Genomic DNA, 26,205 nt, shown 5'->3' on the forward strand with positions numbered 1-26,205 from the left:
TGTAGGCAGCACTTGGGAAATAAGAACACCTCTCAAGGAAGATTTTAAAAATATCTTTCTGTAAAACTTTTCTTGAGCAGCACACAAAATATACTCAAGTTTATAGAAACATTGGCACTGGGAGGTTTTTCCCTTCTTAGTGTGCATAAAGGTTTTGGTTCTCTGTTCAACAGGCTTCCACACATCTTTACTTTTAAGAAAGTAACTTAGTTGTGTAAATATGGATAATAGTACTTTTGTGTACCAGTAGATGGAGAGAGACTTGACACTACAGAAATCTTCTATGCTGAAACAAGTGTAATATAATGTACAACTCTGTATTTTGAGAGATCCACATTCAGAATCACAGAAGATTAGAACAAAATTGTCCACAAGTGATTGTGTCTTGCATGTTGAAACTCAGAAGCTTTCATTTTATGTTTCTACTCTGTGAAATGCCAACTGCTTTTCCACTAAGAACTTATTCATACGTCTTGTAAAATGCAGGTGCTGAGTTGCATAAAGCAAACTTGCTGTGTTGGGCTTGGACACACTGTGTATGTGAAATGTAGTAGTTTATTTGCATTGTCTTAACAGAATCTCTCTTGTTTCAGGATACTCACCAGCTAAAACTACTTAAGACGTTAGAAGGTCATGCGTATGGTGTCTCTTACATTGCTTGGAGTCCAGATGACAACTACCTTGTTGCCTGTGGCCCGGATGATTGTTCTGAGCTTTGGCTCTGGAATGTACAAGTAAGTGGTGACTAAGAGTCAAAAATAAGACTTTGTGGTCAGCCTACTGCTTTTGTTTCGATACTTAAATACGTTAAGCCTGAAGGAAGTCACTTCTACAGACTTGTTATACAAAAGTGTGATTGTGTAGGGAAGACAGAAAGATCTTTTTCTTTTTTTTTTTTTTCCCCCTAACTTGAAAAACAGACTGTAGCAGCCTACAAATTCTGGACTCTGTACAGAACTGAAATTGGAGTTCAAGTCTAAGTGTCTGGAGCTGTGCAGCAATTCCAGTGTGTCTGGTTACTGATCATTTCTGAGAAGGGATGGTGTAAATCCAAAGGACCCTAGAGAACTACTGAAGGGATGAACAGAGTAAACTAATCAAGAGAAACAGAGGGCACAATTAGCATCTACAGGGAGCAAGTCCTCATGAGTTTGAAACCCCTTTTCTGCTATTGGTTTTTATTTTTTTTTTTTTAATAGGCACTTGAGTTGATGTAGGAGCTTCCTCCACCTCCATTGTGGTTTATATAGTCTTTCTTCTGCTGTCTTGGACTCCAAGCTAATTTAGTTTCCTAAACCAAAAACGTTTCCTTTTTTCACCCTTTCAATACTTTTCTTCTATTTAGTTGATTAAATTGGCCCAGAGAAGGGCACTAGAGCTGGCACAAGGGAGTAAAGGGAAGCCCTTACTGTTTTGACAATGGTAAGCCGTTTACTGGCGCTCTATTGTGTGAAAGAGTAGTGTTATAAGATGGGGATGAAAGCTAAATTTTGGTTTGGAGAGCTCCAGCTCAGGGAGGAAAATGTTCTAAATATTCCAACTTTTTACTAAAATGTATTTTGTCATCTCCATTTTCTTTTGGTTTCCTCCTACCTCCTTGCTTTCCATGTTTGTTTGCTTTCTTTTCATATTGCTCATCTCTTACATCTTCTTCCAACTTCTTTTAATTCCTCTTTTTACTCATAATCTTCCAATTGTCTGACACACAGTTTACTCCATCTCTCCTGATTTGAGGGACAAAAGAAATTGTCCCAAGTCAAGTTTGGGTTTACTGGAGATGCTGCAGTAGGTCTGCCTTTTTATTGCATTATTCATAGGTTGTTGAAATAATGCACTTCCAAACACTATCCACGTCAGATAAAGTTACCGATGCCTTTTTGGGAAGGGGTTCTGATACAAGGCCTTGCTGCTTTTTGTTGATTTTTCCAGACTGGGGAGCTGAGGACAAAGATGAGCCAGTCTCATGAAGACAGTTTAACCAGCGTGGCCTGGAATCCTGATGGGAAGCGTTTTGTAACGGGAGGTCAGCGCGGGCAGTTCTATCAGTGTGTAAGTTCTCTGCATTTTACCCTTGAAAACAAAGCAAGAAGGGGTTCTATCACAGTCATATCTGAGGTTCATGTTTTTTTCATGTGTGCATACACTAAAGCTTCTGATCCTTTGTAATTCAAAGAAGCAATACATTAATGCTATTATTTCAGCAGCACTTCTGTTTGTAGCAGTTAGAGGCATTCAAGCAAGTGTAGAGGGATTCCTCTGCCTAAAGGAGGGTTTGTGGACTGGGAATTTTTTTCTTAGCTGCTTTAGAAAATACATTAATAAAAAGTAATGCCTTTGTCCACAGATGTTGTTTATTCCACAGGTTGTCTTTTGGTTTTTGTTGTTTTTTTTTTACTATGTCTTCCTTAGTTTTTGCATGTTGTCTTTGCTTAATGTAAACAGAAATTTGAAACCTCATTCCATGGCTAGTGTTGGTTTTGGATGGTGGCCCACGGTCTCACCCTACTTTGATTATTTGTCATCAGAATTGGTGAATAATAGTAGCATGGTGCACAAACTTCACTCACTGCAAAGGGGAGCTCTGTCACCTGACGCAGATTGCACGTGTCATGCACAAAAAAATAAGTGATGAAAGGCATTCTCCAGGACAGACACCTAGCAAAGCTCTTGGTTAAGACAACCAGGGCCCTAATTCATTAAGTTTACAGGGTAAAACTGCTTTCTGTAGCAGTCTGAACAGAAGGAGCAAAATATACTCTTGTCACAACTCAAAATTTGAGACTAACAGGTTTTTTGTTTTGGTTTGGTTTTTTTTCCTCTCTCTCCTGACCAGGATTTAGATGGTAATCTCCTCGACTCCTGGGAAGGGGTGAGAGTACAATGCCTTTGGTGCTTGAGTGATGGGAAAACCGTTCTAGCGTCGGACACACACCAGCGAATTCGGGGTTATAACTTCGAGGATCTTACAGACAGGAACATGTAACTACTTCTTTTTTTGGCTTTGAACTGCTGGTTCTGGGTGTCAGAAGAAGGTTGAGGAAGGGTTGGTGGACCAGGATGGGAAATGTTATTAAAATGCTCTCAATATTAAAAGGAGAACAACATGGGACAAGAGTTAGTGACCTCCAGTTGTAGCAAGAAGCATTCGATCAAATATTAGAAATAACTTCATATAAGCACCCGAGTACATTTCTGGTGTGTGTTTTGATGTTTCTGTTACCAAGAGTTATCTTCATCTCGATTCCTGGCATATTTTAGTAGATCCTTCCTTGAAGTTAGAGGTTGGATTTGAGGTCTGAAGTCCCTTTTGGTGTTGGGATTTGTTGTGTGAGCAAACAATTGCAGACCTGGTTTGTACTGACACACAGAGACATTCCTAATTCCAAATTCAGAACTGTCTTCCGCCATAATGTTGCAGAGACAGGACACGCCTTTTGTCTTGGTGTTGCATCATTTGATGAAGTCTTAATGCCGATGTGTCTTATCGTTTCAGAGTACAAGAAGATCACCCTATTATGTCGTTTACTATTTCAAAAAATGGCCGCTTAGCTTTGTTAAATGTAGCAACTCAGGTGAGTTGGGGGTGATAAATGGAAATGTAAACGAGTCTGCTTGCAAGTGCTACCTGTTTTTAAATATTTAGATGCTAATTGGAATGTCTGATATTAACCAGTTGTATTTCATGTAATAGGAAGGCCTTAGCATTGGTAAGTATGGCATGGCCTTCTCTGACAAGAAGGCAATCTTACTCTTGAGACTCTTTTTTTGACTGATTTATAGTCAAGAGTTTCATACTATGAAATATGTACTATTAAATGTTAATATCTGGCTATTGCACTGAGAAGCCGGGTACAGCCAGAGTTGTGGCAGGTTGAAATGTCTGGGGGGTGTGAGAATTAGATTTTACTTATTTATTTCTACTTTTGGAACCTTGGGTAAGACTAGGAGCTTTCAGAACAGAAGGGGCTGCAGATTAGAAGTTCAGTCTAGTAATTTGATATATCTTTATTCTTTTGATCCATTAACAGTACTGAAGTTAGCTAAAGTAATGCACTTTCATGTCTAATTTTTTTTAGCACTTAAAAAAATGCAATTAATAATGTTTAATGGTAAAATAACATTCTTTATACTACTTATTCCCAGGGAGTTCACTTATGGGACTTACAAGACAGAGTTTTAGTGAGAAAGTATCAAGGTGTTACACAAGGATTTTACACAATTCACTCGTGTTTTGGAGGTCATAATGAAGATTTCATTGCGAGTGGCAGTGAAGGTAACATCATTCCCCTTTGTGCAGAAAACTGGAACGCTGTATCCTTCCTGTACCTTACTTCTATAATGTTGTTGTTAAGCAACTATCATCTATAAAAGCAAGCAACTGGTTCATTAAATAAGTTTGAGAAGCACTGAGATTGTGGAATACTTCATAAAATCATTGTGTGCTGGCAGAAAGAATCTTTCGAGAGGACAGTAGTATTAGGAAGCATTAATGACACTTTTTGTTGCTCCTCTTAAGCAAAAGCACCTGCACAGTTTTAATTAGAAGTGGGTGGGGTGTTCTTGAGGCTTTTTTCTTTTTGCAGTGTGGTACTTAGGCTCATGGTTTGAATCAAAACTACTTCTGGGGAATAACAGCTTCATTTGCCTGTTGAAGATATAGGTGTGGTGAGGTTATTTTAATTTCAATAGAGTCATCATCTTAATTATGGACAGAGTAGTCTCAAATTAAGCATAGTCTCCAATTAAGCAGTTGTTGACATAGTCTGGTAGGGTTTCTTGGTGATCAAAGGCTTTGTAGTATGTTTTTATCCAACCATCCATGGCAAGGATAGAAATTAGTTAAGGGTTTATATGATTGGTTCAGTTCTGCCACTGATGCGGTGCCATCACCTCCTACAGAGGTCACTTAAGATTCAAGCCTATGTAGGGCTAAGATTTACACTTGGAGTATGTAAGCAATCACTATTAGTGCTATGTAACTCCCAGCTGTTAGGAAATAAGGTTGGCCAGGACATTTACTACTATCCTTTTCTGGAAAATACCAAATATGTCTAAAATAAAACCAAATTTCACCCTGTGACCAGACCCAGTGGAACATAGTGGCTGAAGGATGGCACCTCCAGTCCAGTGAGAACCTCTTCATGGTGGAAAAAGGTTCCCTGTTTGGTACCTGAGTACCCCAAAGTTCAGGATTTGTGTTTGTGCATGTGTAGTTGTAAATACTACAGTGCACCAGTCCTTTTTGCCCCTGTTTGTTTATTTCTTTTTTATTATTTTCATTTTCTAAAAACTACTGGGCAGTAGGTGAAACTGATGGCACTTTTCTTAGGTTGAAGCTGTTGCCTCTTTACACTGAATTCTTGCAGATGTGGCTCCTGAGAGAGCAGCCACAAACAAGCAAACTGAACTGAAATAACAAATCACATTGTCATAGCCTTTTTTTAAAAAGTAATAGGTTGTCACGATCTCTTAAGATACATCGTCAGCTGGGCAGGCTTTTTTCTAACGCTTGCATCACTAGAAAGGAAATGAGAGGGGAATTGACTTCTGCCTTAACGTAGTTAACTTTTTTCCAAAACAAAATACAGGCCTTCAGACAAGCGCCAAAATACTAGTTTGTGTTTAGGCTTTGATTCTCTCAGAGAATTTGTAGGTCCAGTGTTTAGGCAGGGAGTGAGTTGTGTTGTTTGATGAATAGCCTGGATGTGTAGTCACTTGAAACCCTAAGTGGAATGTAAAGACCACCAGAACATATGCATCTATAAAGGTGATATGATCAAAATGAGCTGATTCAGCAGAAGACAATTGATTTATCACATGGTTCCATGATGATATTCTAGCAGGTAGGTCAGAGAGAAAGTTTGTTTTGTAAGGGTTTAGTGGAGGAATAGAGGAAGATTGTTTTGTTTGCTAAGCCTTCAGAGTGACATCTACATTAAAACCTTTCAAATAGATGAAAATACTTTCATTTGATACGCTAGACCTAAATGCTAGGCTTTTGTGTAATACTAGTAATGTGTACTTGTTCAGTTTGTATAGCTCTGTTTGGAATATTCCAAAGGCATTCCTAGAGAGGTCAGGCTTGTTAAAAGCTGCTGCTCTATGGTTGAGAGATAAAAAAAAAACACCACCCCAAATAGAAGTGTGTAATAATAACCTGTTACACTCCTAATGAGGTCAGTTTTATTCCAAGTTTTATGAAAGCGTAACAAATTATGTGAGTGGAATAGGAATAGTTCTGAGTTCTTAAAATTAGTTGGGATTCACTTGGTGGTGTGAACTTTTTACCAGTTAAGACTTCATTCTGTACTTACTCAAAGTAGCTGTTAGAGGAATGTTCAAAGTTATCTGGTCTTGCACTTAAGTAAGTTTTTGTTTTGGTATTTACTAGCTTGATTTTTAAAAAAATCTCTTACTGCTTTCTTATTAATCTGTGACTACATCCCTTTCTCTTCCCAGGAAACAGTTCCCATGCTAGGACTTCATTCTGTACTTACTTGAAGCAGCTGTTAGAGGAATGTTCCAAGTTATCTGGTCTTGCATTTAAGTAAGTTTTTGTTCTGGTATTTACTAGCTTGATTTTAAAAAAATCTCTTACTGCTTTCTTACTAATCTGTGGCTACATCCCTTTCTCTTCCCAGGAAACAGTTCCCATGCTATACACAGCAGATACTAACGGAGCACTGTAATGAAGTCTGGTTCTGTAAATTCTCCAATGATGGCACTAAACTAGCAACAGGATCTAAGGACACAACCGTTATTATATGGCAGGTTGATCCAGTAAGTGTGCAACGCGTGTTAAATGTGCGTGACTTGTCTTTCCCTACCCTCTCTTTTCTTTTTTGCCTTCCTAGGATTGTTTGATTTTTGTTGGACAGGCTGTGCCTGCTGACTGGGGTGTTTCTCTGGGGTGTAAAAGACTGATACACTGACTGTGGTTTTCATAGAATCACAGAATGGTTTGGGTTGGAAGGGACCTTTTAAAGATCAAGTTCCAACCCCCCTGCCATGGGCAGGGACACCTCCCACCAGTGTAAGGCGATGAAGGAGGATATTTGAAAATCTGGTGCCCGAGTTCAAGGGGCTCAAGCTGTTGGCTGGTTTTGGGTCAGGAACTTTGTGTGCCACTGACCAGTAGGACAGGGCAGAGCCTGCTGATGCTTTCCAGAGGAAGGGAGGCATCAGGTGAGAGTGGAAGGGGCACAACAGTGAGGAATCTTCCTTCTAAATCACTCTTACTAGGAGTTCTTCCAATCTGTGTATGGGACTTACTTGTTACTACTACTAGTAGACTTGGATCTAAATACTCTATCCCTTTTGCCATTTATTACTTTGTTCTGAGTAATAAAATGATGTATCAGTTACACTGCTTCATGCTAGTTGCTGTTGTAAGATTTGCCTTGGCTTGAGGTGAAGATTTAAACCCTTGTCAGAATTCACTGACAAGTGGAAGTGCACCCATGCATTTCCTTACAGACCATGGGTTTAAGATTGATACTAATGGGTGGCACTATTTCTCTTACATGAAATATCCTACAGCTCCAAGATTTATCTTTCGTACCCATTCTTATGTAAATCAAAAGATGGAGTGGTGAATCTAGGACTGTTTTAATTGACTTGTAGAAGTTACGTGAAAGCAGGTCCATATAGTTTGTAACAGTTGAAAACTGAATAAACTTGAACATATGTATGCAATATTTGAAGTGGTTAATGTTTGTAAAACACTATCAGAAGCAAGATTCTTACAGTTTTTAATCTGGAAACTGCTATGCAAAGTGGAAGATGAAATGTTTTTGCAGATCCACACTGGCTTTCAGTAGGATTTGAGAGCTGAATTTAATTATTTTCTTCCACTATAGGTTAGGAAGCCTTATAATTTGAGTCCTTTTTGCTTAAAATCCTGTTGTATGTGCGTAGCTTTTATGTAGCCTGGGAAGCAATAGCAAGGGCTGTGGATTTTTTTGGGCCTAGAACCATTGAGGTTGGTTTGTTCCTAGAGTCAGTGTGCTGTGGGCCACAATATGTGTAGTGGCATAATCTGATTTATCTTAGTTAGGAAATTATCTGTATTTGTTGTATGCTGTATGTGGTTGGTCATTTGTTTGTTTTTTAACGGAGTAATTCTAAGTAAATTAAGGATCAAGTGTTTTTGCAGTTGACTTGTCACTTGATTGTAGAGACCTGTCTTCCTTTTAATATTGAGTTTTAATACCCAACATCTTGGTTAGCACATTTTGTAGTGAATTGTTAGATAATACCTGGTCAATGAAACAAAATAAATGCTTTTGTGAGTGTTTTAGGCTAACTCTCTTGGCCGAGGGTAGCTAAAGGAACAAAATCTCTAACGTATAGTTAGTGGGAAAGCAGCTTTCTAGAGTTTTATCTTTGAGTATTTAAAAAAAAAAAAATAAAAATAAACCCTTTCAAGGAGATGGATGCCTAAATAGCATCAGACCACACAACTCAAATAGTTCATTTTCATATTTGCCAGAGCACGCTTCTCACATTTCCTGTAGCAGTTGACAACGTCTTTTGAACCACAAGCTTAATCAGGTTTTCAAGGCTTTAGGTATTTAGAATTATTCTAATCTGTATGTATGAACTACAGGGAAACATCCATCCAGCTGTGTCTGGGCGAGTGATGGGAGAACACTGTTTTAAATAAGCAGTATTTCTTTTTCCATACACGCTTCATGTGTGTGAGAATCCTTTATTTCTCCCTTTCTTTTCTTCATCACCCCTCTTGAAGTGTAACGATGCTGCTTCTGTGTCTCCATTTCATACCATGAATTTCTTACTTCTTTTCTAAGACTCAGCTACATGTCTAAGGTGTCTTAACCCATGCTTCCATTTTACATTTTCATTTGTTCGTTTTGAGGTTCTTATGCAGACTCAGAAGCATTAAATAATGTCTTGAGTGAACTAGGATGTCTGTGGAAGACTTTTGACTGTTTCTAAGCGTGGCAGAATCTCTAGAGCACAAAGGATGAGCGCAGTGGGCGCATCACCCTGTCTGGCATGCATCTTCTTGGATAGAGCTCTCTAACCTGTTCCTTACAGAAACCTCCCTTGTTTTTCTGTGCTCTCTAAAAACCTGTTGACAGACTTTTGGCTTTTCAGCCGAGGAGCTCGACTACTACAGGCTTAAGTTGATACCTGAATAGTTGTTTCTTCTACATAACAAAAATCTGGGAAGCTATGTGTAAGGGACAGAAGGGCTGAGATTTCTTTTGGTGGTGGGTGGGAAGCAGATTGACTAAATCTGGGGATGTTTTCCTGAAATACCATCAACTGCTGTTCGAGAGCAAAACATGGTGTAGCAGCTTTTCTCTGTTTGGAGAGAATTATGAGAGCAGAGCAAGAGATAGTAACAGCCACAAAGTACTATCATTAGAAGAGGAATATCAAATGTGATGTGGAAGGGCCAGGCTACTTAATCCTGGTGTAAAAAGAAACCCATCCGTTGCAGGTACTCTCAGTGATGTGAGATGATGTCCAGATGTGACTCTGTTTCTGCACAGATCTGTTTAGCAACAGACGCAGGAATGTCTAATACAGACCAGGAATAATAATTAAAATGGGACAGGGGACTTGAGGAGGTCCATTTGTTTGCCCCTCTTGCTCTGTGCTTTGAAGATTATTCTTAGCCCACTTTTCTTTTGGGGAATGTAGTTTTTCTAGCTAACAGAACCTTCTGAGCTGCAGGCTGGCTGAGAGTCACTGCATCCTTCTTACCTGGTCCCCAGGAAAACAGTTCTTTGTGTCACACTCTCTCTGACCGTGTTCTTTCTCTTTAGAATCAAGAGGTGCTCTGCCGATTAAAACAAAAGATAGTGAAGGGACAATGTGAGAAACCAAGCTAGATTTTTCAAGTGGGTCACTCTTTTGGAAGATAAGTAGGGGGTGTAAACCTCCTCAGTGCAGGGAAGGGTGTAAGGGGAAGAAGGGAGGAAAATCCACTTGCCCTTTTCCAACAGGCTTCACAAAAATTGTCAATGTTTTACCAAGCTTGGTTCTACTTTCTGTATGTGCATGTTTCTGTCACAAGTCAGTACTAATATTGTAATGAAGCAGGTTTCTGTATTTAGGAAGCCAGCATGTGGCTATTTCACAGCATCTAACCCTAATCTTTATTTTGATACGCTGCTGCTAAATTAAGTTCCTCTGACAAGGCAGCAGTAGAACACTTGTAGCATAAAGGTGATACAAGGTACTCTGTGTGAGCAGAGTGAGCTTCATTCACTAAATCTGGCAGAAAAGATACAACAGCTTGCTGTAGGCAGCACTTGGGAAATAAGAACACCTCTCAAGGAAGATTTTAAAAATATCTTTCTGTAAAACTTTTCTTGAGCAGCACACAAAATATACTCAAGTTTATAGAAACATTGGCACTGGGAGGTTTTTCCCTTCTTAGTGTGCATAAAGGTTTTGGTTCTCTGTTCAACAGGCTTCCACACATCTTTACTTTTAAGAAAGTAACTTAGTTGTGTAAATATGGATAATAGTACTTTTGTGTACCAGTAGATGGAGAGAGACTTGACACTACAGAAATCTTCTATGCTGAAACAAGTGTAATATAATGTACAACTCTGTATTTTGAGAGATCCACATTCAGAATCACAGAAGATTAGAACAAAATTGTCCACAAGTGATTGTGTCTTGCATGTTGAAACTCAGAAGCTTTCATTTTATGTTTCTACTCTGTGAAATGCCAACTGCTTTTCCACTAAGAACTTATTCATACGTCTTGTAAAATGCAGGTGCTGAGTTGCATAAAGCAAACTTGCTGTGTTGGGCTTGGACACACTGTGTATGTGAAATGTAGTAGTTTATTTGCATTGTCTTAACAGAATCTCTCTTGTTTCAGGATACTCACCAGCTAAAACTACTTAAGACGTTAGAAGGTCATGCGTATGGTGTCTCTTACATTGCTTGGAGTCCAGATGACAACTACCTTGTTGCCTGTGGCCCGGATGATTGTTCTGAGCTTTGGCTCTGGAATGTACAAGTAAGTGGTGACTAAGAGTCAAAAATAAGACTTTGTGGTCAGCCTACTGCTTTTGTTTCGATACTTAAATACGTTAAGCCTGAAGGAAGTCACTTCTACAGACTTGTTATACAAAAGTGTGATTGTGTAGGGAAGACAGAAAGATCTTTTTCTTTTTTTTTTTTTTCCCCCTAACTTGAAAAACAGACTGTAGCAGCCTACAAATTCTGGACTCTGTACAGAACTGAAATTGGAGTTCAAGTCTAAGTGTCTGGAGCTGTGCAGCAATTCCAGTGTGTCTGGTTACTGATCATTTCTGAGAAGGGATGGTGTAAATCCAAAGGACCCTAGAGAACTACTGAAGGGATGAACAGAGTAAACTAATCAAGAGAAACAGAGGGCACAATTAGCATCTACAGGGAGCAAGTCCTCATGAGTTTGAAACCCCTTTTCTGCTATTGGTTTTTATTTTTTTTTTTTTAATAGGCACTTGAGTTGATGTAGGAGCTTCCTCCACCTCCATTGTGGTTTATATAGTCTTTCTTCTGCTGTCTTGGACTCCAAGCTAATTTAGTTTCCTAAACCAAAAACGTTTCCTTTTTTCACCCTTTCAATACTTTTCTTCTATTTAGTTGATTAAATTGGCCCAGAGAAGGGCACTAGAGCTGGCACAAGGGAGTAAAGGGAAGCCCTTACTGTTTTGACAATGGTAAGCCGTTTACTGGCGCTCTATTGTGTGAAAGAGTAGTGTTATAAGATGGGGATGAAAGCTAAATTTTGGTTTGGAGAGCTCCAGCTCAGGGAGGAAAATGTTCTAAATATTCCAACTTTTTACTAAAATGTATTTTGTCATCTCCATTTTCTTTTGGTTTCCTCCTACCTCCTTGCTTTCCATGTTTGTTTGCTTTCTTTTCATATTGCTCATCTCTTACATCTTCTTCCAACTTCTTTTAATTCCTCTTTTTACTCATAATCTTCCAATTGTCTGACACACAGTTTACTCCATCTCTCCTGATTTGAGGGACAAAAGAAATTGTCCCAAGTCAAGTTTGGGTTTACTGGAGATGCTGCAGTAGGTCTGCCTTTTTATTGCATTATTCATAGGTTGTTGAAATAATGCACTTCCAAACACTATCCACGTCAGATAAAGTTACCGATGCCTTTTTGGGAAGGGGTTCTGATACAAGGCCTTGCTGCTTTTTGTTGATTTTTCCAGACTGGGGAGCTGAGGACAAAGATGAGCCAGTCTCATGAAGACAGTTTAACCAGCGTGGCCTGGAATCCTGATGGGAAGCGTTTTGTAACGGGAGGTCAGCGCGGGCAGTTCTATCAGTGTGTAAGTTCTCTGCATTTTACCCTTGAAAACAAAGCAAGAAGGGGTTCTATCACAGTCATATCTGAGGTTCATGTTTTTTTCATGTGTGCATACACTAAAGCTTCTGATCCTTTGTAATTCAAAGAAGCAATACATTAATGCTATTATTTCAGCAGCACTTCTGTTTGTAGCAGTTAGAGGCATTCAAGCAAGTGTAGAGGGATTCCTCTGCCTAAAGGAGGGTTTGTGGACTGGGAATTTTTTTCTTAGCTGCTTTAGAAAATACATTAATAAAAAGTAATGCCTTTGTCCACAGATGTTGTTTATTCCACAGGTTGTCTTTTGGTTTTTGTTGTTTTTTTTTTACTATGTCTTCCTTAGTTTTTGCATGTTGTCTTTGCTTAATGTAAACAGAAATTTGAAACCTCATTCCATGGCTAGTGTTGGTTTTGGATGGTGGCCCACGGTCTCACCCTACTTTGATTATTTGTCATCAGAATTGGTGAATAATAGTAGCATGGTGCACAAACTTCACTCACTGCAAAGGGGAGCTCTGTCACCTTACGCAGATTGCACGTGTCATGCACAAAAAAATAAGTGATGAAAGGCATTCTCCAGGACAGACACCTAGCAAAGCTCTTGGTTAAGACAACCAGGGCCCTAATTCATTAAGTTTACAGGGTAAAACTGCTTTCTGTAGCAGTCTGAACAGAAGGAGCAAAATATACTCTTGTCACAACTCAAAATTTGAGACTAACAGGTTTTTTGTTTTGGTTTGGTTTTTTTTCCTCTCTCTCCTGACCAGGATTTAGATGGTAATCTCCTCGACTCCTGGGAAGGGGTGAGAGTACAATGCCTTTGGTGCTTGAGTGATGGGAAAACCGTTCTAGCGTCGGACACACACCAGCGAATTCGGGGTTATAACTTCGAGGATCTTACAGACAGGAACATGTAACTACTTCTTTTTTTGGCTTTGAACTGCTGGTTCTGGGTGTCAGAAGAAGGTTGAGGAAGGGTTGGTGGACCAGGATGGGAAATGTTATTAAAATGCTCTCAATATTAAAAGGAGAACAACATGGGACAAGAGTTAGTGACCTCCAGTTGTAGCAAGAAGCATTCGATCAAATATTAGAAATAACTTCATATAAGCACCCGAGTACATTTCTGGTGTGTGTTTTGATGTTTCTGTTACCAAGAGTTATCTTCATCTCGATTCCTGGCATATTTTAGTAGATCCTTCCTTGAAGTTAGAGGTTGGATTTGAGGTCTGAAGTCCCTTTTGGTGTTGGGATTTGTTGTGTGAGCAAACAATTGCAGACCTGGTTTGTACTGACACACAGAGACATTCCTAATTCCAAATTCAGAACTGTCTTCCGCCATAATGTTGCAGAGACAGGACACGCCTTTTGTCTTGGTGTTGCATCATTTGATGAAGTCTTAATGCCGATGTGTCTTATCGTTTCAGAGTACAAGAAGATCACCCTATTATGTCGTTTACTATTTCAAAAAATGGCCGCTTAGCTTTGTTAAATGTAGCAACTCAGGTGAGTTGGGGGTGATAAATGGAAATGTAAACGAGTCTGCTTGCAAGTGCTACCTGTTTTTAAATATTTAGATGCTAATTGGAATGTCTGATATTAACCAGTTGTATTTCATGTAATAGGAAGGCCTTAGCATTGGTAAGTATGGCATGGCCTTCTCTGACAAGAAGGCAATCTTACTCTTGAGACTCTTTTTTTGACTGATTTATAGTCAAGAGTTTCATACTATGAAATATGTACTATTAAATGTTAATATCTGGCTATTGCACTGAGAAGCCGGGTACAGCCAGAGTTGTGGCAGGTTGAAATGTCTGGGGGGTGTGAGAATTAGATTTTACTTATTTATTTCTACTTTTGGAACCTTGGGTAAGACTAGGAGCTTTCAGAACAGAAGGGGCTGCAGATTAGAAGTTCAGTCTAGTAATTTGATATATCTTTATTCTTTTGATCCATTAACAGTACTGAAGTTAGCTAAAGTAATGCACTTTCATGTCTAATTTTTTTTAGCACTTAAAAAAATGCAATTAATAATGTTTAATGGTAAAATAACATTCTTTATACTACTTATTCCCAGGGAGTTCACTTATGGGACTTACAAGACAGAGTTTTAGTGAGAAAGTATCAAGGTGTTACACAAGGATTTTACACAATTCACTCGTGTTTTGGAGGTCATAATGAAGATTTCATTGCGAGTGGCAGTGAAGGTAACATCATTCCCCTTTGTGCAGAAAACTGGAACGCTGTATCCTTCCTGTACCTTACTTCTATAATGTTGTTGTTAAGCAACTATCATCTATAAAAGCAAGCAACTGGTTCATTAAATAAGTTTGAGAAGCACTGAGATTGTGGAATACTTCATAAAATCATTGTGTGCTGGCAGAAAGAATCTTTCGAGAGGACAGTAGTATTAGGAAGCATTAATGACACTTTTTGTTGCTCCTCTTAAGCAAAAGCACCTGCACAGTTTTAATTAGAAGTGGGTGGGGTGTTCTTGAGGCTTTTTTCTTTTTGCAGTGTGGTACTTAGGCTCATGGTTTGAATCAAAACTACTTCTGGGGAATAACAGCTTCATTTGCCTGTTGAAGATATAGGTGTGGTGAGGTTATTTTAATTTCAATAGAGTCATCATCTTAATTATGGACAGAGTAGTCTCAAATTAAGCATAGTCTCCAATTAAGCAGTTGTTGACATAGTCTGGTAGGGTTTCTTGGTGATCAAAGGCTTTGTAGTATGTTTTTATCCAACCATCCATGGCAAGGATAGAAATTAGTTAAGGGTTTATATGATTGGTTCAGTTCTGCCACTGATGCGGTGCCATCACCTCCTACAGAGGTCACTTAAGATTCAAGCCTATGTAGGGCTAAGATTTACACTTGGAGTATGTAAGCAATCACTATTAGTGCTATGTAACTCCCAGCTGTTAGGAAATAAGGTTGGCCAGGACATTTACTACTATCCTTTTCTGGAAAATACCAAATATGTCTAAAATAAAACCAAATTTCACCCTGTGACCAGACCCAGTGGAACATAGTGGCTGAAGGATGGCACCTCCAGTCCAGTGAGAACCTCTTCATGGTGGAAAAAGGTTCCCTGTTTGGTACCTGAGTACCCCAAAGTTCAGGATTTGTGTTTGTGCATGTGTAGTTGTAAATACTACAGTGCACCAGTCCTTTTTGCCCCTGTTTGTTTATTTCTTTTTTATTATTTTCATTTTCTAAAAACTACTGGGCAGTAGGTGAAACTGATGGCACTTTTCTTAGGTTGAAGCTGTTGCCTCTTTACACTGAATTCTTGCAGATGTGGCTCCTGAGAGAGCAGCCACAAACAAGCAAACTGAACTGAAATAACAAATCACATTGTCATAGCCTTTTTTTAAAAAGTAATAGGTTGTCACGATCTCTTAAGATACATCGTCAGCTGGGCAGGCTTTTTTCTAACGCTTGCATCACTAGAAAGGAAATGAGAGGGGAATTGACTTCTGCCTTAACGTAGTTAACTTTTTTCCAAAACAAAATACAGGCCTTCAGACAAGCGCCAAAATACTAGTTTGTGTTTAGGCTTTGATTCTCTCAGAGAATTTGCAGGTCCAGTGTTTAGGCAGGGAGTGAGTTGTGTTGTTTGATGAATAGCCTGGATGTGTAGTCACTTGAAACCCTAAGTGGAATGTAAAGACCACCAGAACATATGCATCTATAAAGGTGATATGATCAAAATGAGCTGATTCAGCAGAAGACAATTGATTTATCACATGGTTCCATGATGATATTCTAGCAGGTAGGTCAGAGAGAAAGTTTGTTTTGTAAGGGTTTAGTGGAGGAATAGAGGAAGATTGTTTTGTTTGCTAAGCCTTCAGAGTGACATCTACATTAAAACCTTTCAAATAGATGAAAATACTTTCATTTGATACGCTAGACCTAAATGCTAGGCTTTTGTGTAATACTAGTAATGTGTACTTGTTCAGTTTGTATAGCTCTGTTTGGAATATTCCAAAGGCATTCCTAGAGAGGTCAGGCTTGTTAAAAGCTGCTGCTCTATGGTTGAGAGATAAAAAAAAAACACCACCCCAAAAAAACATCAAACCACCTTTAGTCATTTATTCTTAAATATGGTTGGCTATAAAGCAGTAAGCAGTGGAGGGTCTGAGCAGTTCACTAGTCTATTTCTAGTGTGTTGCTAGAAGTAATTAAAAGCTTCCTATCATAAAATAAGATCTGTAGGGCTGTTTGTTGCAGCTACTTTATTTAATAGGTACAAATTCATATTTTTAAATACCACACGAGAATTAATTGTTGTCAGAGACGGTAATAGCTCACAATTTGAGACATTCAGCTTTGTTGTCCTCCCTTGTTTTCTCTGTTTGCACTCTGCCTGGAATGTTTGAGGTCTTTAGTATCAAGATGTATTTCATAAACTACAGAGTGATCTTACCGAGTGCTCATCAACAGGTGGTAGCTGTAAATATTCTCTGTTAGTACTCATAACTTTATAACCCATGTACTAATCTCTAAATATGATTGAGGAAAAAAAATACTTTAATCTTTTGAATAAGATTGCAAATCTATATCTTTAAGAGTAGCTTGGTTTCTCTATTTAGTTGTGTATTGGCTTATTTGCATTGTACTCAAATATTTTTTCTTCAAAGGCCAAGTGTAGCAGACTTGCAAGAGTTAAAAGGGAACATGCCTCTTTGTGGAAAAGCTTTACCTGTATTATTTTGATCACTTTTAGAAGAAAAACTTTAGTGCTGTTGCACATTCAACAGAGAGGGGGTTTAGATGTGGCTTTTGCAACATTAATGGGTTTTTAATTGCTGAGAGCTGGTGTGGAAGCACTATTTGATATGACAGATGTGTCTGTGCAGAACAACGTTTCATGTTAATTTTTTTTAAATGCATCTTTTGTTTAGATCACAAAGTATATATTTGGCACAAGCGTAGCGAGCTGCCGATCGCCGAGCTGACGGGGCACACGCGCACCGTTAATTGTGTGAGCTGGAACCCACAGATACCATCCATGATGGCCAGCGCCTCTGACGATGGCACTGTTAGAATATGGGGACCGGCACCTTTCGTAGACAACCAGGATATTGAAGGTAAAAACCAGTGTGTGTGTGTGTTCTCTCATCACTAAAAGCTTACATCAAAGGCAGTTAGCTTGGTGAATTTTCTTTACCATAAATAGGATAGAAAAACGCTTTTAACTTTTTTTTTTAAATAGCATTTAAAAGCTGGAGAACACTTCTGAGCAGCATCAGCTGGTGCCACACGATGTAGGGTCATCGTTAGACCGAGACACAATTGTTTCAGTGAGGTACCTTGGCCAAGGAGCATGTAAAGGAGTAGGGGAGCAAGGACTATGTTCCTTCTGAGTAATATGTAGATTTAGGTGGAAAACACTGCACGTTTCTTAGGGACCATGGGTTCACACACACCTTCAACTATCTTGCTACAGGTCAGAGACCTTTCTTGAGGTTTTTTGGTCACTGGAGACACTTTTTTTTTTTTTTCCCCTCCCACATCTGACCATCAGCAGTTTGTGACCCAGGTAGTGTCTGATGGGAAGCAAACCTCAGTGCCCATCAAAGCAGAGCTTTGGGGAAGTAGCACTGGTCTAGTGGGAGGTGTCCCCTGCCATAGCAGGGGAGTTGGAACTCCATCTTTAAGGTCCCTTCCAGCTCTAAGCATTCTGTGATTCTATGAACTCTTGGGTTAGAATCATTGCTTTTACAAAAAAAAAGTTACTGATTTATTTTTTTAATGTACAGCTGTTGATTTTTATCTAGTTATTTACGTTTGTAGAATAAAAAGGAAGCAACTGGTATTTCCAAAATGATACTCAAATTTCTGACATGGCCCTATAGAAAACTGGTGTCACAAAGACCTCAGGATTATGTTAACTTATTTATGTAGAATTCTTAAAAGTCTTACCTCTGATGCTTGAGGTTTAATAACATACACTAGTATTAAAATTTAGCAGATGCATTCTCACCACACTGCAAATTGTAATGCCATTATTCAGTACTTACAAAAGGAATCCGTAAAGTCTGGAGAGGGGGAAGTTTCCCACCACCAATTTGGTAAAATCTTTACCCAATTGATTCTTTCCTACCTATCAGCAATCGTCTGTGTCCAGGAGAGAGACACGATACAGCTTTTTTTTTTTGCTGCCAAAATGCACACGTTACCCAACCTTTCTTACCTCCCCCCCAGAATTGTTAACGAGGTGACCATCAGGGGGTGGTTCTACAGTTTATGGGCTTCTGTTGTTACACATTCAACCTGGTGGTGAAAATTTACAGCGGACATGAGAATGAAACACAATATATCCCATTGCTCCAGGACCTCATGGATACGAGGTGGGGACACAAGTGAGCCCAGACAAAGTAATGAAAGAGAAATCCATTGAGTGCTACTAGATCAGTAGACAACTAAAAAAAAAATAAAATTAAAAAGGATAGTTCAGAATGTCCCTCAGGTGGAAGTAGCTGGAAGTTGGAGGGATATTAGGGGGAAGAATTACCTCCTCTCCTGTGCTTGGATTTCTCATGGCAAGTGTTCCATAAGAGGTGTAGCTGCATGGAATAATATCCAACAATTTAGGAATCTTAAATGGATGACAGCTTGGTAATTAGCACGCTTCCCTGGAACTGGAATGTAAATGTGTATTACTTCTCTTTGGAAGAGATGCTTTTTGTGTACCGAAGCCTAACATGCTAAATTAATAAAAATAATGATATCTAAAATAAGTAACTTTTCACATGGGATTTAGTTAGATGGGATTTAGATACAGATCCATTAACTAATGTGTGTTCAGTAAAACTTATGTAAATATACCATATTAATGACCTTATAGTAGAAATACTAACTATTGATAAGATCTTCAAGGTGTGATTTCTTTCTCTTATGTTCTTGTTTTTGCTCAGAGGAATGCAGTAGCATGGATAGTTGATGGCGAATTCGGAGCAGACGACTTCAGTTTAACTTAATTAGTCGTATTTTAAATGGCTTGGGATTTGGTGCAAACAAAACATGATTGATAGCTGGACAGACATGCTCGTCATGAAAAAGAACCATTTCTGAAGCCCGGTTGGGGCCAAACATTTACCACCTTGCTTCATAGTAACCAGTCGAGATGAAGCACGTCGTTAGAACGTTGTTGGACACCGTGTTGAAATTACCCCCCCATCGGTTGTGAAGAACTGTGCTACATTCAGGCTAACCATTGAACTCAATATATATATTTTTTCCCTCCTGCCTTTTTGTCCGGCAGGCTACTGTTCTCGTTGCTCTTCTGTGTAATGAAGTTTAAATGCTTGTTTGGAACACTTTATTTAACAGTTTAGAAGGCTTGATAGAACGAGTGCTTTAGTCTGAAGAGTATACATTGGATAGGAAAGTATTTCCTTCTCTTGTTTCTCAAGTCTCTCTCCGCCTTACTTAGCTTGAGATCTTTGCAGCTTGGTTCATGGATTCTAGCCTTGCCCGTTGCGCAGTATCTTATCAATTGAGATGAAAAACCCAAGGAACTATGTCAAAAAAGCACTCTCAGTATCACATTTGACAAAAAGTTTTGTACTTTTCACGTAGCTCGTTGCCCTGCAAAAGGGGTTAACAGCACAATTTTTTAAAAATAAATTATTTATAGGATTAAAGTGACTTCATTTGTATACATTTGGAATTAAAACGATGCAAGAAGTGTTGTGAAACACGGGATCACTGATGCTTTGCTGGAGTGTCTTGAGACCCTGTCAAAGGCAGTGGCTGGAAAGAGCTTTACGTAGGCAGCAAAGCTTGTTTTAGAGGGAGAAACTCACTGTCCATCTTTACAGACATTTAGGGAAAAAGAGGTCAGAGGGCATCACCAGACTAAGAGCTTAAACAAGATGAGGTTTTTTTAATTACATAAATGTATGCAACACCACTGGTAAAAGGTAGGCCACATCTTGAGGGGAGAATGCGTTGAATCCTTTCTTCACAAAGTCGATGTTTTGTAAAAGTAATTAACATACAAATGGTAATTAAACACTTGTATTACGATGGAAGCTTTTCTCTGTTTGATAAACAAAGGTGTATAGAGTTTTCTTTCTTGAGATTATACTTTTAAGTTTGCAGATTTAAATGCCTCTCCCAGACCTTGTTGTGAGTTGGTGCTGTGAACGCCTTGACACATCTAGGAATAGTTCCACTGATAGCCCACGTCAAGAAAAGAGAAAGATGGTTATAACTTAACTATTTATTCTTTTGGATGTAAACAGATGGCCTGGCACCTCTGTGCTTCTGCACTACGCACAGGTTCATTAGGGGATGGCACTGGATTCCCTTTTGCCACCCTGGGTGGAAGGTAGTGTTGGTACTGCTGGGAAGTGAAGAGGGAGCAGGGAAAGGAATGCCACCGAGAACTGAGGTGACCAGGAGTGGGGATCTCATCCTTTAATGAGCTAATGATCTAGTGTCCTTATTAGTCATGTGTGGAAGAAGGTGGGGGGAAGGTTTGCCGGAGTTCCTGGGAAGAGAAGTGGAGCCACTTTGACGAATGGGAATGTGGTTTAACATAAACAGTCCCTTTTTTCTTTCCCAGACAAACAAAGTGGGGCTTAGCAGGTTAGAAGGTTTAACTTTTTTGATTCCAGCCATCAGTTGGTGGTGTGGTTTGTTTTTTTTCTTGCCTTGTGTGCAAAATGAATTCTGATACTTTGGTTTAGACCAGCCCTGAATCTGACAAACTGCTCTTTTAGTACCTTCAAAGTGAAGTAGGAACTTCATGTTCTTATCATCAATCTGGTACATTTGCCTTAAAATTAAGGTGAATTTCTTTGATGGCAATTGCCGGTCCGTGTGTGTAAACTTCAGACTATAAATCTGTTCCACTTTCTGCTGGCCAGTTCTTGAGGCAGCTGTTTGTTTCTCCGCCTGGTTCAGGCAGCCTAAAGCTAGTCTTGCTCCTGTGGCATCGGTCTTGCAGGGAAACGGGCAATTTCCCAAGCTCAGATTTGAGTAAGCTAAACCTTCGGGTTTTAAATAAAAATGGAGTACCTAAATTGTCAACAGTGTTCTATATGTTCAAAACACGGTATATTTCATTAGCAATGGCAGTATGTGACTCTTTGCAAGTTACCCTAGTATTGTTTTACTCTGGAACTTATGTTTTCAAATGAAACATTATTTAGGGAGAGTGAGGAAGATAATCCTGGGTTTGATGTCTCTTGACGATGTCTCACACAACAGTTTGACACCACTTGCCTTGTGCTCCCGGGGCTTCAGTGGGAACTTTAAGCAGGGGGTGAAGGCTGGATCAAACCTCAAGTGTAAATTTAAAGTCTCATATGTGCTTAAAATGGGCATTTTTAATGTGGTGGACGTATCTAAGCAAAGTGAGGCTCTTTACCTGGTAAAGGTAAGGATGGGCTGATGCCTACTTTCCACTGCAATGCATCATAAGTAGAAATTTAACCATATATTTGCCAAAATCCTGCCCCTCTGTTCAGGGGTTTCTCTTCTGGACTCGGTAGGTACCTCTCAAATACAATTTAGAAGCAAGGTTAGGGAGAAGCTCACGTTCTGCTATTTTCCCTTTAGTTTTGTGGTAGAACCGTGCCACGTAAAGGAAAGCTGCATAGAAAGGGCACAGTTTCCAGCGTGTCCCAGTAACAGCATATTCCATAGCTCCGTGCTCATCACAGGGGATGAGCAGAGAGGGAAGAAAGGCGAGAGGAATCTTCATTTTTGGTCCAACAGTGACCTGACGTTACAGATCTAGCGGTAACGAGTGCCATTCCAACCTGTAGGTTAACGAGGAACCTCAGCTACTTCCAACATGTCATATTCACAATATGTGAATTGAAAAGTACCAATACTTTTTGTGCACAGACGATAAAATGAGACTACGGTGGGGGGGAGGGGGGAAAACCCAAGTTTGCTCATTTGCAACACGTTGATTTCCATGTGCTTAAAAATGTTCGTAGGCTGGAGTCTAAGGCTGGAACAAGCGCGCACCCCCAATAAATCACTGTATTTTGAGTCAGCAGACCCATGGTTTGTGAGAGGAAAATACTGTAAGCATGTGCTCCTCCCAAAACTCTTCTCTGGTTGGCTTAAAATATTCACTGTCGCCCCAGCTTATTGTTGAGGCAGATCTTTCAAATCGATGACACTGAAGTATTTTATTATCTGAATTTTCTTTAGCTGTTCAGGTAAGTAAATGTTCCAGGTACAATGGAGCACAAAAGGGAAGATGTTAGATCTGGCCTTGTTTGGGAGGGGAGGGCAGCAGGGGGAAACAACACCTTTGTTTTAAACTCCCTCTGCCTTTTCTAAAGTTCTCCAACTTTAGAGTTTAACTTTTAATGATTAGAGGAAAGATTCAAGCTTGAAATCTATCCAGATATCGCCAGTTGCTTCTCAGCTGGGCTTCAAACAGGTAATGTTCACTGAAACTCAGTGTGTTCTTGGGAGTTTGTGTGGAGGTGTACAGTTCTACCCTGCTAAGCCATACTCCCACCCCACACCAGCTTTTGATGGCTTTCTCAGCAGGAAACCTCCTGCTATTAGCTCTAGTTTGAGAGGAGATATATCTAGACCCAAATGGGGAGGGATGGAGAGAAAGAGGAATGCTCAGAAAAAGCAGGATTTACTGACCAACAAACTACTGTAACTCAAGGGGGAGGAGGAAAAATGCACTTTCAATAGTTTGTCCATATTTTTAGCTACAAAATACACTCTTTTTTTTTTTTTTTTTGAGACAACTATTCAGAGGAATACCCATCCCATAAATGGCTAATCCTCCTTTGGGCCTCCTCCTGTCTTTTCCACATGGGCTCGAGTCCATTTTCAGCTGCCATACTTAATTTTGAAAACTGCTACTTTTTAAATGATGTTTAGAAAGGAAAAAAAAAAAAATTAAAAAAAAATCATTAACTCCGACACTTTTTTTAAAACAGGGTGGACTTAATTGAAGTGTGCAGTGTTGAACTACTGCTGCAGTAGCTGTCTCTAGTTGTGGAAATAAACTGTAGAGGAGTTTTTCTGTCTGTTCATCCAGAGGATGTGAATTCTCTGGATTAATCCAGATTCTCGAATGGGGGTTCAGCGAAAGGTCCGTGAGCGTGTTCCTCCCGTGGGGTGTGAGTGTGTGTGTGTGTGTGTCCCACCACCAACAGACAGAGAACCCAATGCTCTAGGTACTTGTCCCCTTTTATTGCATAACCACCAACAGACAGAGAACCCAACGCTCTAGGTACTTGTCCCCTTTTATTGCATACTTTTAAGTTGTGTGTATGTGAAGTGTCCTTTGACCAGAAGGTTTTTTGGTTAATATCAGTATATTTTTATAAATTTGAAATTCATCGTGCCCCATCTTCTTTTTTTTTTTTTTCCCCCCCTTACACATTTTTTTTCCCTCGTTAGGGTCTATGTGCTTAGATTGGAATCTCTAACATTTTTAGGCACAGATGGAAAAAGTTATTGGCTCCTTGAAAACACATGGGACAAAACGGATCCTCAAAGCATGTATGTACTTACAAACCAAGCTGTAGAGATCAAAGAAAAAAAGAACTTTATTGTTGATCTCAAGATTTCTAAATTGTCGAGATTTATATGGAGTTGTGGTGGAACTAGTTAACACTTAGAGCTTTTGGTATGTAATGACTATTTGCTATGGACTGATATTAAATGTTTCAAAGGATTGCGTTCTTAAACTTTCTGGATTTTTGTTACTCTCCTCGGATTATATTAAGTAGTTAAAAATTTCTTTGCTATATTACATTAAAAACATAAGAACTTTGGGTCTCGTATTTATTTTCACTTGTTTTACTAATTATTTACAGAACACCGTTTTAACTTTTTTTATTTTATAAATGTGTAGTATTTTAAACATATCTTTAAAAAAAAATTGTTCAATTGGAACTACATTAACTTCTGATTTGTTTTTATTAGGATTTTTAAAAAAAAAATACACTTTTTCCATGTTGGTGCACAGCACTTAACAGAAATGTTTGTATTCCCTTTCTTTCAATTCAATAAACAGAATAAACAACTGGAATGAATAGTCCTTAGTTTCCCTAACTTCACTTATACGACTGACTCAGCTGTTAATTGCTTGATCATTAATTATAGATTTCTTGCCTATTTGTAGTATTTCACTTTCTCCCTAGGAAAATCACTTTGTGGCAGTTCAGCTGAAGGTGAATTCACTCAGTTTTGGGTGAAGTCTCTCCAGTTGTTGATGTTTGGCTCTAACCTACTTCCTGCTTGTGTTTTCACTCTGCATTTAGGGGTCGACTTGCCGGTGTCCAGTTCTGTGCTTCTCTGACTTTTGGGACATCTGAGGCTCCATAAAACCCTGATTCCCTAATGCTGGTCCTTCCTTAAATACCCGGCACGGGTTGCTGTAGGTGCTCAGTGGCTTTTGTGGTATTTGTTACTTTGGTATCTGCATCTCCTGCTTGAAGATGGTTGGAGAAGCTTGGAGATGCTTCTCTTAAACTGGAGATGAGGGACCTCTGGGCTTCTATCTGGAGTCGACCCAAGCAGCTTTTGCGGTCTTGAAGCTACTTCTTAACTGGTGCCTTTGTTCCCTCTGACTAATGCTCTGTTCTTCCCTCTGCCTTAAAGCAGAACATTGTGTTTGATCTGTGTTTTAGGTGTATTTATTTATTTTATCAGCTTAAATTTACCCTCCCCTTCCTGTAGCTTTTTACAGCTCAAACCTGTTACTGAAGCACATTCAATTTTTTAATTCTCTGAGCTTCTATATCAATTAGAAAAGGGCTTTACTTTCTCTAGTAGCACCTTTGTATTAACTTGATTCCCTCCATCCCAGTTCAAGCAGGGTATAGATAATTATGGCTTACTCCTTTCTACTTCCCTTGGGTGCTGGTATTTTCTATAGAACTGTGAAATTTCAGCAGGTGCAAGATTTAAAATTAATCGTCACTTTTATTCTTTTAAACCCTTCCGATTGTTTCCAAGAAGCTGTAGTGGATGAACATTCTGTAATTAGCTAAAATCCAAACTCTGCCTGAGGTGGGGCACTTCTCCAAGGGACACTTTCTGGTTTGCTTTTACTTTACCCTTTAGCCTGTGCTTTCTGTGCTGCTTGAGCAGAGAAACTGCCCATGTTTGTGTCTCTAACATTTCTGCCAAAGACAAAGTCATTGATGTACTGATAACTGCATTTTTTTTCTCCCACCACCTCCAATCTCATTGTTACTATAATATCCTTAGAGTTAGAAAGGTCTTTTCTTACCATTTGTACAAAATCCTAGAGAGCATCCTGTGAGAAAAAGAATGAGATTAAAGCTACGTCAGTACTGAACAGATAAACCCATAAAAGCAAATCTTTTATCAGGGTTTCGGGTTGATTGTTAACCTGCATGTGGAACTGGTCATACTATTGATCCCACTGATTTCCTGTGTTCCATAATATTTCAGAATAAAACAGTAGTTTACTAGAATGAGATCAATACAGTCTTTAATAAAACAAGATAAATAACCAACAGTCTATAACATGATTAATTAGGGGGGGGATAAGCTATTGTACATACTTGAACTGATCTAATCTCTCTGAAGATTCTTCAATGGCCAATATCTTCACAGGATGACCAGGCTCTAGACTGGGGCTAAGGAAAAGAGCTTCATAACCTTGGTTAAAAGTTACAATTCCTGTAAACCAATTTCAGCTTTATTTTCATGGATTAAGAGCTTTCTATAAATCATAGCTCATCATTTGAAGGGGGAGCTAATGGTCCCCCCATGAAGTTACACTTGGATAGCTTAGTTCCAAAGGGAAATGTATCCTAGTAAAGGAAGAGGAGGGAATCTGTGTTTTGGTCTCACACCAATTCATAGTGATAAAGTTAGGTAAAT

At 39.1% G+C, this 26,205-nt stretch overlaps 1 protein-coding gene across 2 annotated transcripts in view; it reads left to right on the plus strand.

Annotated features, from left to right (window-relative positions):
* Positions 1 to 20,384, plus strand: part of WDR26 (WD repeat domain 26) — a 38,771-nt gene extending 18,387 nt beyond the window's left edge. The window contains exons 8-14 of one of the 2 annotated variants that reach the window (XM_014950670.1): positions 594 to 734; positions 1,930 to 2,049; positions 2,834 to 2,979; positions 3,494 to 3,572; positions 4,144 to 4,273; positions 17,250 to 17,435; positions 19,266 to 20,384. In XM_014950670.1, coding sequence (XP_014806156.1) covers positions 594 to 734; positions 1,930 to 2,049; positions 2,834 to 2,979; positions 3,494 to 3,572; positions 4,144 to 4,273; positions 17,250 to 17,435; positions 19,266 to 19,291 — 828 coding nt within the window. In that variant the 3' untranslated portion in view covers positions 19,292 to 20,384. Of the gene's footprint in view, positions 1 to 593; positions 735 to 1,929; positions 2,050 to 2,833; positions 2,980 to 3,493; positions 3,573 to 4,143; positions 5,404 to 17,249; positions 17,436 to 19,265 lie in introns of those variants that run through there. The other variant, XM_014950669.1, reaches the window with a different exon arrangement.
* Positions 20,385 to 26,205: the final 5,821 nt, after the last annotated feature.

The sequence above is a fragment of the Calidris pugnax genome, unplaced genomic scaffold (genome assembly GCF_001431845.1).
Source record: "Calidris pugnax isolate Ruff unplaced genomic scaffold, ASM143184v1 scaffold24, whole genome shotgun sequence".
In the NCBI taxonomy this organism is placed as follows: domain Eukaryota; kingdom Metazoa; phylum Chordata; class Aves; order Charadriiformes; family Scolopacidae; genus Calidris; species Calidris pugnax.